This window comes from Ctenopharyngodon idella, chromosome 10, assembly GCF_019924925.1.
Source record: "Ctenopharyngodon idella isolate HZGC_01 chromosome 10, HZGC01, whole genome shotgun sequence".
NCBI classification, from domain to species: Eukaryota; Metazoa; Chordata; class Actinopteri; order Cypriniformes; family Xenocyprididae; genus Ctenopharyngodon; species Ctenopharyngodon idella.
The window spans coordinates 10,707,393-10,718,171 of NC_067229.1; the positions used below are offsets into that span (position 1 = coordinate 10,707,393).

General features: G+C 38.4%; 2 protein-coding genes across 2 annotated transcripts; one reads left to right on the forward strand and one right to left on the reverse strand.

Moving 5' to 3' along the window:
* Positions 1-183: 183 nt before the first annotated feature.
* oaz1a (ornithine decarboxylase antizyme 1a) lies at positions 184-4,897 on the forward strand. Its single transcript, XM_051907194.1, is given in 6 exon segments — positions 184-372; positions 2,883-2,928; positions 2,930-3,016; positions 3,790-3,965; positions 4,064-4,149; positions 4,239-4,897. Coding segments are annotated over 6 exon segments (645 nt in total). The 5' UTR covers positions 184-253; the 3' UTR covers positions 4,370-4,897.
* Positions 4,461-9,626, reverse strand: peak3 (PEAK family member 3). Its single transcript, XM_051907191.1, has 4 exons — positions 8,330-9,626; positions 8,006-8,157; positions 7,091-7,602; positions 4,461-6,659 (listed from the first exon to the last, which is right to left on the reverse strand). Exons 1-4 carry the CDS (start codon positions 8,407-8,409, stop codon positions 5,601-5,603), a joined length of 1,803 nt encoding a protein of 600 aa, XP_051763151.1. The 5' UTR covers positions 8,410-9,626; the 3' UTR covers positions 4,461-5,600.
* Positions 9,627-10,779: the final 1,153 nt, after the last annotated feature.

A 10,779-nucleotide genomic window follows, 5' to 3' on the forward strand; every position in this document is an offset into this window, starting at 1 on the left:
ATAACTATCCTGGTCTAGTTTTTGCATACTGCACAAACGTGTATTTGTAAATCAGACAGTTATCGCCAATTCTTAACTACATGCTATTTTAATTTGTTTATTTCCAGTCAGAGCATATTTGTTTGTTAAAACGCATGACGTAACGCGGAAGCCACGCCTTTCGTGTTCCGAGTATAATTACTCCGGGCCTACAACCATTATCACATTCAGTCGGAGCACGGGCAAAGAAGAATTGGGCCTTGACGTTGGCCGGATGGTTAAATCCAACCTCCAGACGATCCTGAATAGCCACTGTTTTGTCAGAGAAAAAGAGAGTAATATATCCAAGATGCCAGTGATCGAAATGACTCGTAATAAACCCGAGAATGAAAGGTAATGTGGAACTTTTATGTAGATCGCTCACTCGCGGCCTTGTTTTAGCAGTAGAGCCTAGCGAGCTTTAAATTGTATGACGAAAGACAATGTAATGTATGTACCCCTTCTTGTTTTTGCTTGTAGAATGAGACTTAATTCTATCCACCTGTCAAAACTCTTTTAATAAAGTTATTTCTGAAAGAATTGTATGTTAAAAATCACGTGAGAGCCTCTCAATTCAGATGGGATCGTGTTGTCAGTCACGGACTAGAATGATTGACAGGCCCGTTGCCAGGTAACAGGTTTTTGTCGTCTTCGTTGGCCATTCGAGAAACTTCCAAATCATCCATTTAAACTGTCATTATTGCCAACGTTTGTTTAAATGGCTTTAGATGTAAATGTTGTCTCAGTTTGGTTTTTGAGTCAATCATGGGTCAATTAAACCTCAATATATAACTTCATAACATGTTGTTATTTATTATATGATTTCATTTTATAGACTTACACCAGTTTATCGCGTTTATTAAGCTGTCGCACAGCTCAACAAGTGATTGACGGGTAGGTGTTCACGAGGTGGCTAACGTTAAAATGCTAACTGGCAAAGCGAAAACAGTCAGCACTTGTGTCACTGCTAAAAGGTTGTTATATGAATAATATATTGAGTAAGAGTTTTAGTTTTCATTTAAACGAGAAACATTACACAAAATGTCCTTTTAACCCGTTTTGAAGCGAATTGTAGTGTGCTAGGCGCTAAACGTCGCCTCGCCCATCTCCCCTTGTTTGTTCCTCTATCATGCGTCGTTGTTGGACTGTATGGAGTACCATGTTTTTTTTTAAAGCATTAAATAGTTCAGAAGATTAATTACACAATTAAGTTTACTTTTAATGTATTATTGAAAGATAATTTGATTTTAAAAGTGTCCAATGAATCCTAACGTTCACTAAGTTTAATATGAGATAAATCTTTTCTTGTTTAGTTTTATATGATCCTATTACATTATCCTCAAATAATAGCAGCTATCACTGGGGAAATGTGGCTTAGTGTTTCTGAAAATCTGCTTTGTGATTTTTGAGATCTAGGCATGTCTGAACTTGCATAGGAGCATATAGGGTTTTTGTAACAAGTTACTACTTCCTTTATCCTTTATGGTGAGAATTTGCCCACCATATTATCCATTTGTCTTTAATGCAGTGACGCATCACAAATCCAGGCTTAAAAATATGGGCGGATGTTTTGGCTTCCTGTATTTTTGTCTATCCCCACGAAAGCTTTCTTCAAAGGTTTCCTGGTCTTTCAGTAACCCCTTTTACTCAGTCTAAATGTTGGTGTTCATTCACCTGCTACAAGCTGTTGTGTAACCACCGCTTATCCCTTCCCACATGACCTAGCATCTCTAACAGGCTCTCTACGTTCCATGTGAATGGAGAGCCCGGTCCTGTAAGGTAGTCTGGCTTCAGGGATTAGGCCGTCTTCATTGGGACACACTAAAGTTCTTGCTGCCCTCACATTGCTTTGCCACATGTGGCACTGAAGTGAAATAAGATTGCTTTGATTTGCACAAATGCATCCATCCATTTTTGGTCAGGCCGTTAAAGATTTGCATTCACACATTTTGGCCTGAGCTGTATTATTTTATAAAGTTATAATTTAGTTCACTTATATTTCAAACCCTCAGCCATGATGATGCTTAGACCAGGGTTTTTCAAACTTTTTGATGCCAAGGACCCCAAAATATACGTGGTGTTTTATTTATTTTTATTTATTTTTTTTAGATTAAGATGTTAGTGTTTTATTTCTATGCACTATTAGAGTAATGTTAAACCTTTTAAAACATTTTTTTTTAGATATAGATAGATATAGATAGAGATATATATATAGATAGATAGAATAAAATATTTGACTATAAGGACAATAATGATAAAGATATAGTTCTAAAAATAGTATATAAAAGAGAACTCTATTGATTTCTGTTGACTCTATTGAAGAGGAACAATATTGTTGGAATCACTTTCAGAACCTTTTTTTTTTTTTTTTTTATTATAAATCGTCTGATGTGTATGCTAATATAGTTATATTTATAGTTAGTGTCTTGGTGTGAATGTGCCTTAAGACTAAAAAGAATACAACCGTAATATATTCAATGAAATGTATAATGCTATTTGTGATTGGAGAAAAAAGCGCTTGTCTTCGCAGAAAGTTGTTAAGCAGGTTTTATTTTGTGACATTTTAACGGAAGTAAAAGGATTAAAGGCAGCATGCTTCTCTTCCTCAACTGGACAGCTATTGTCTCTCTGCAATTATATAGTCAACACCAAAGACAAAAAACAAAAACACTTTTATCAATGCGTTACCATTCCCAGGGTATGGAACCTTTAGCGTTGGTGTCATACTCTACCAGTTGAGCTACTGGAAATTACAGAGTCTGTCGTTCATTATAATTTATACCCACAGGCAAAATGGGCAATGTTGTATGCTGATGGCATGCTGTCTGAGTATTAACAAGTATGTTGTTGTTTACTGGTTCCAGTTCCCATCGCTGCAGTAACCCGTGTCCGGGGCCTCTGTGGTGTTCCTGATGTCCCTCTCCCACCCCTGAAGATCCCAGGTGGGCGAGGGAATGATCAGCGGGATCACAGTCTTTCAGCTAAGCTATTCTATTCGGTGAGTCACATCACATGAAAGTGAATTTTTGTGAATAAAATAAAATTTTAAAATGAATAAATATTACGAATACAGGAATTAAGTGAATAAATCAAATAACCTTTTTTGTTTGTTTTAATTTTTCAACCTTTTTTTTTTTTTTTTTTTTTTCCCTTCTGTTGAGTATTCTCATTAAATCTTCTAATTCTATACATTCTAAAGGCCCATTCACACCAAATGACAGCTATAATAACGAAGATATAGTTCTCAATATAAAAGAATAGCACACCCCACTTATAATGTTAATGGCACAGAGAAATGATATCGTTGGAATCACTTTCGGAACCATTTTTTTTTTTTTTTTTTCCCAGCTGATGAGCAGTAAAAGAAACAATGACAACCAATCAGAATCCATTCTGCTTTGTAATTAAATTAGCGAATGACAACTGCAGCGTGTGTTTGGATTTTGTCTGCTGGTGTGAATACAAATAGTTATCTTCATAGTTGTCATTCTTGGTGTGAATGGGCCTTAAGTTTTTAGAATGTATTCTGCTTAAAGATAGTGTGTGCATGATGTATGCTATTAGTTATCTCACTGTGCAAGGGTCATCATATCTTATCTACGTGTTATTCTCATCACCTGTGGGAAGTGAGGTTGGACATTCCACCTCACCTGATTTGTCATGTTAATGATTTGAATGTCATCCATTGCTACAACTTGTTAAATGACTGTACAGCAGTCATTGTCCATGAGTGCATACGTGCATATAACTGTATTTGTGTCCTCTTTGTAGGATGCTCAGTTACTGGTTCTTGAGGAAGCCCCTACGTTGAACAGCCGTGTACGTTTTTTGCTTTTTGAGCGCCGCTGCTCTGTGAGCAAGCACGTAGTTTGGAGGGGGGCACTGAAGGGGGCAAACCTTTACATCGAAATCCCCACTGGTGTTCTCCCGGAAGGGAGCAAAGATAGGTTAGTCTAATTAACGTTATCTTGTGGTTTTTCTGTTCTCCCTAGTGAAAGTTGGTTATTTTTTTGCTCAAACTGGTTGTTTAATTCTTTTGCAACAGTTTTTCACTCTTGCTGGAGTTTGCAGAGGAGAAGTTACAGGTTGACCACGTTTTCATCTGCTTCCATAAGAGTCGAGATGACAGAGGTAAGGCTTATGGTTTTTCTCTTCCTTCATGCCTTTTGTTCAGAGTTAGTTCAGCCTATTTTTAACCTCCTTTCTGCTACCATCTCCAGCATCGCTGCTGCGGACATTCAGTTTCATGGGCTTTGAGATTGTGAGACCGGGTCATCCCCTCGTCCCAACCCGCCCCGACGCTTTCTTCATGGCTTACAGCATCGAAAGAGACACCGATAGTGACGAATAATGCTTATCAATCACATTTTGCTTCTAATAACTATGCTGTATCTCACCCAACATGGTCACCATTAAAATAAACATAGTATGAATGTGTCAAATTGTTTTTTTTTTTTTTTCTCTCTCTCCTCCACCTGTTAATTACTACGTTGTAGTTCCTGTAAGGGTTGTGCTGTATTTTCAGTCGTATTTGCACTAGTGTAAACCAAATTTCTACAGTGACCATTAGTTTTTAAGCCATTACCACTGGGCTTCACTTCCAGTGTAATTGGATTCTTTGCTGATTCCCCTTTACCCATTCCCACACATGATCATTTTTAGAGCATAATATTTATGGATAAGATCTCTCATGCAACAATGTATGTAGATTCATGGTTTTCTTTGCTGATATGTTGATTTTCTTTTTACCGTTGGCTTCAAGTTGTTGTGTTTTCTTTCTTGATGTGTGCATGAATTTGAGTTTTTAGTTATGGCCTCAATAGGATCTGTATGCATGTTTGCTACAGTGTGCAAAATAAAAAATGCTCACCCTACACCACTCACTTGGTTTTGCTACCTCTTTTCGTTTCCATGTGCATAATGTAAATTATTAGACCATGTCTTACTGGGTTTTTCAGAACACTTTATTGTCCTTTTAACCCCTGCTGTTTCGTAATGCTCATTTTTCCAGGTGTTGTTAATAAGTAAACTCCACAAGGTCAACTTCCAACAATAAGCTGATTTTGTAATAATACATCATATATATTGAAGCCTTTACTGTACATTGGAATAATCTGACACCTGTGAATATGATAAAATAGTTTAATATGTATCAAGTGTTTTGCATTTTAACTTTATAGCAAAAAGAAACAGGAAAAAAGTAACGCATATCTACAAAGTGATATGACATGTGAGGGGGAAAAAATATTGTGGCTACAAATTAAGAATTTGTTCCCTCATTTTAGTTAATGTGTCTCATAGATTTACCTAAAAGAAGGAAACTAAATAATCAAATGTGGCCCCAATTTAAAAGATGAGAACAATTCATGGCCAAGATAGCTATTTTTTTTCTACATGTTTTGTTTTTCTTTGAGGTTTTATGATAGGAAGTATACAGCAGTACATGAATATGAATTACAAATATGCTACAAGGTGATCTGTTTTTAGGATTTAAAAACTTAATTTAGGGTATATAGCTACATTAATCTACAGCTATATCTAAGGCTCACCAACTAACAAATGTTAACATTTGTATTTTTATGTTAAGCTGGTCTAATAAAGTCATGAAGGCCCATGCGTTCAGTTATGCTACGCATAGTCTTGGGGTCAGTAAGGGATAGGTATTGCAGGCAGAGATAGTCTTCCCAGTCCAAGCCATATTGATCCTGAAAGAGTCCTTTCTCTGCAAGCTTGAGGACTAAAAGAGATCGCTTAAGTAGCAGCCAATTAGAAAACACAGAGCTCTCCAGCTGGTTCTGCTGAAAAAGTCCCTGTCGTGGACCCCAAAGCAAGGCCTTGAGGACACCTGCCACATCGGCCAATAGTAGTCCAGGTTTCTCAGATGTAAGTTGGGTGACCAGCCACAGCAAACCTGGAGTATATGGAGTGTCTTGTGGCAACTTCCACACAGATGAGCAATCTTCAGTGAGATGTAGGCAGTACATCAGCAAAGTCCCCAACTGGAACTCTTGGGATGCTGCTTCTTGAAAAACTTCGTCCTCAAAATGGCTTTTCAAGACCACACGAGGGGTGCCCCATTTTTCCCATAAGGTTTGACAAATCTCACTTTTCGTCCCCTTGTTGTGTATTTGCTCTTTGGACACTGTGATCCCGGGTGTACCTTCAGAAGTGTCCACATCCCTTACCTTTTTCATTTCACTAGGGTATTCCCTAGTGTCAGCCACCTTACTCGTGATAGGCGGCCACACTAAAGTCACACTCTGTGGTTTCAGTTCCCTTACTTTAAAATGTCCCAGCTGCTGTAGTCCTTGTACCAACTGGAGGGCAAGAAGACAAAGCCTCCTCTCATAAACCTCAGGAAGGGTAGAGTGCAAAGAGTGTCCTTCCTCAACAAAGTCCTCTAGTGTTCCCAATGGAAAGTCTCTTACCACAGTCACACTAAAACCTTTCTCCAGAAGATCAGCTACTGTTTGCTGTTGGCATACTTCAGTGGTGTCCCCATGTGAAGGCTCTGAAGTTGTCTGAGCATGCTGTGAGGTGGAAGTTTGATCCGTAGCTGTGCATTGTGGGAAATGGACCACTCTTTGCTCAATGTTAGGATGTGGCATGGATATATCTGATACCGGATCGTCTCTGTGAACCTGATGAAACATTTAGGAGTCATCTTCACTACATTTTGTTTTATTCATTTAAGTTACATGCAACATGTAGGATTCTTTAAGTTCTCTTAGTCCTTTACCCAAAAACTGTTGCATTGTGAATAAATACTTAAATCTACATAGCACATGTCAAACTGTTGATGCTGTTGCTCAACACCTGGCATGATGAAGGAAGTGTGGTTTGAGGGTTTTGAACTGCAAGCTAGAGTTGCCTTATAAGGGTGCGCATTCTGCTTGTGGTTCAGGGGCTCGGCCTGGGAAGCATTAATGGCCTACTTACAGCTTTGGATTGAAAACCCTTGTGAACAAAATACACAAACAATTGCGGATTGCTACAGTAACTAACTAGGTTCCTTCTACACCTATTTTAGACTGATGTTCTCATTTTGTAATTGCAGTGTTGATGCTCTTACCTTTGCTGAAAACAGTCTCCCAGGAACCTTTGAACAGCGCACCAAGTAGAAAGCATCCCTCTCAGGCCACTGCTGCTCACACAATATAAAGTCATTAGGCTGAGATGTCTTTGCCATCTCCATTTCCTGTTCATTAGGGAAGATGCTCGATTCAATGTTTTGCAACGTGCTACTCAGAAACTGAAGATAACACTCTTGAATACCCATGGAAACTTGCTCATGGCTCTGGAAGCTTGCGAAGACTCTTTGAAGTTGCTCATCTGGTGTATCAAAGTTCACCTTGTGCAAGGATGGACCTTGATGTAGCTCATCTTGTACCTCTTCCTCTTGTAGTGTAAGTGTGCTCTGGAAAGGTGCTATCATGTATAATGGATTTTCATAGTTGTAGGCTCCTGTATGTTCTGGGCAAGATGGGTCCAGAGCCTCCACTGGGAGGGATAGGGTTCTCTTCAGACTCTTTTTGGGTACTGGAGGAGGATTTTGATCTGAGAAGAATCTTGTCTGGTGATTTTCTGAGCAACACAACAAGGTAAAAATTACTTCTAGCAATAGAGTACACAAACTTAACATACACATGCATACTCAGATGTGGTAGATGTGTCATGCGTTATGGAACAGTGAAATGAAATTCTATGGAAACTGTCTCAGTTCCCACAGTACTGTGAGACACAGACTCTGCGTGGTTTAGTTGTCTGTCTGGTGGCTTACTGTATTGGTTTCAGGTGTTACTTCCCTCAAGATATAAAGTGTTAAAAAACAACCAGAAAAAAGGAAGGCTATGCATGTGAAACGTTACAGAATCCAGTTCTCATTTTACTAAGATCCTTATCACTTGCTGCAAAACTTACCTTTTTGTTTTAAACTTTACAAACCCACCCATTTTTCCAGACAATGCCAGACATTATAAGTGCTCACCGTAGCGACGATGTATTGGACAGTGGGCTGCATTGCAGTAGGTAGGAGTGAACACTTCAGCAAATGGAGACACAGGGGTCTGTGGTCCTGACAAAAGTAGATCTTCCACCTTCAGATCTAGATCATGGATGGAGCTCGAAGAAGACGTGCTCCTAACCATGTGCACATGTGAGCATACAGAGATACAGAAACAACAGAAAGAGTTACTGCGCTAGACCTCCTTCATTTGTATTTTATTATACTGAGCAACAAGTAACTTTCGTGGTATGAGGTTTCCTGTATCACAGCTTGCATGTGTCAAGTCATAGCACTAGCATTTCTTACCTGCGCTGTTTGATGGGCAGTGCAGGTGGCGATGCCCCTCCTGATGCTCCCATGAGAGTGTAGACTGTTGCTTGATCCATTGTAGATTAGCGTGTGACAGTGTGACCGTCCGTCAATGTGCTTCACCCTCCTACAAATGTTAGTTCCTGTAGTTTTCTTCTAGTGCATTAGCACACACGCAGTTATCTCACTTACTCTCTCTGTCGCTCTCTCAGACATTGCCACAGCATATCTACCATCTGAGGTTGGCAGCGGAAAAGCTGAGTGCATTTTGTGCACATCTGTTCACTGTACTTTCAAATAAGGAAATTTGAAAATAAGGAACCAGTTTTTTCTAGACTAGTACCTCTTACTGTCATGGCATGGGATGATATGCTTATTTGCACTTTGCTCATGCACTGAGCTAAATTTGTGTCAAACATGAATCTAAGCATTTTTTTTTTTTCATTATACTGAGCATTTTTATAAATTGGACAAATATTTTAAAAAGGTTGATATTTTTTATTTGTGTTTTCTACAGAACATGAAACTAAGCAACTTAAAGCACACCAGTTACAAACTTTTTGCAACAATGAAGTTGGAAAGTACTTGGAGACAAACACTTTGCAAGATACCAGTGATAGAGCTGTCATCATACTCTGTCATCTTTCAGTCACTAGAGGATGCTGTTGTTCCTTTATACATAATAAGCAACCTCAAACATGACTTGAGACATAGGCCCAAATGGCAATCTAAACACTCACGGTCTTCCTACAAGTCCGCACTTTTGTGACATAATGCCGCTTTGGCTGTCGTGAAGAAGTTTGCTGCAGAACTCGCACCAGTGCGGTCTCAGCAAAAGTGTGCATCGAGGGCGCATATCGACCGCAAAAGGAGGCGCTTGCGAGCACCCTTCTGAAACCTAAAATGACAAATGGGACAACCTATGGTCTTGTGGACTTCACTATCACCATTGTAAGTCCACAAGACTGTAAGTGCATATGAAATGTGCCATTTGGGACAGCGCCATAGGCTGCATCCGAAATCGCATACTTCCTTACTATGCAGTAGGTGACAAAAGAAGCAAGTCACATAAAAGAGTGGGCAAAAAGTACCCGGATGACCTACTACTTCCGGCGAGATTTTAAGTTTGCATACAATGGACACTTTACTATCCCATGAGGCCACAGGAGAGGATTTGTGAATGGCATTGAAGCGAAACAACTGATGTGGTAGGTCACGTGCAGGGTTTGAAATGAACTTTTTCACTCTCCGGCCAATTTGGCTACTAAATTTTTAATTTACTGGCCATTCAGAACTTCTACCAGCTAAAAATAAAAAAATAAATAAACCAGATAAACCAGATTAACTACATCACAGCTTGTGTGTGTATATATATATATATATATATATATATATATATATATATATATATAAAATTTGGATTTCATATATTCATTTCTTATTCAAACAAATGGCGGGTGTTAATTTCAAACCCTGGTCACGTGATAATGACAACATGGCGAACGTAGTATGTCTGGATTGCATTCATACTACTCACATTCATTCTTTTTTAACGGTCACGAAGTAATTACCTATTCAAAATAACTACCTACTCGAGAGAGTATGCGGTTTCGGATGCAGCCCTTGTGTGCCTGATTTTGGAATGGGCCTGATAAAGATTGGATTCGGTTCAGATAAAGTGAGCTTCAGATGACTCGGTTCAGTTGAACTGCACCTTTTACACAGCACTTTTAACAATGCACAGTATCACAAAGCAGCTTTACAAGTGGCAAAAGCAGGAACGAAAACCTCCCAGAGTCTAATAAAAACTTAGTAGGAACCAAAACCCAACCCAGAAGGTAGAGCCAGATAAAAAGTTGTCAAGTGAGTCTATTTTTAAATTTTGTTCACTTCTGAATGTTGAATAATGATGACAGTGTGGTTATATGTATTTGAATATTTTATACCCCTGCTGGTAGATGCAGTAACTACATAAATTATCTTCATAAATTATCTTTCTCTATTCAAAGCCATTCAAAATTAGATGCCATGCATTCTGAAAACATTTTCTTTTTAGCAAACCACATATATATCGGTAATATTTCATTACATTTTTATAGTAGTTGTTTTAATAGTTAAGATTTTTTTGGCGGGAATGCTCTTAAAATTATAAAATGGGCAAATAATTTATCTGAAACATGTGCAAGCATTTCATTTAAACTATACGTTTTACAAAGTGCACTAATTGCATGCATAAGATGGCCTGAATGAAAGTTTTTATGTTCATATGTGATGTGTTTAAATTTCAAAGTAAAAACAATGTATTAAACAGACCTTTAGGTGGCGCTGGATCGTTCAGCAAAAATAACAAATATATCTACAAGAAAAATGTTGTCAGACTGAATTTAAAAAGCCGGAGATACAGATGAATTTAAAAATCTGGAGATACAGATGAGAGTGAGAGTGAC

What these genes read in the sequence shown, in the direction of transcription:
- peak3 (XM_051907191.1), bottom strand. Translation starts at nt 8,409, where the DNA reads ATGGATCAAGCAACAGTCTACACTCTCATGGGAGCATCAGGAGGGGCA. An exon ending in TCCAATACATCGTCGCTACG is followed by an intron (nt 7,603 to 8,005) that starts GTGAGCACTTAT and finishes TGTGTTGCTCAG; the next exon opens with AAAATCACCAGACAAGATTC. An exon ending in GGAGACTGTTTTCAGCAAAG is followed by an intron (nt 6,660 to 7,090) that starts GTAAGAGCATCA and finishes ATGTTTCATCAG; the next exon opens with GTTCACAGAGACGATCCGGT.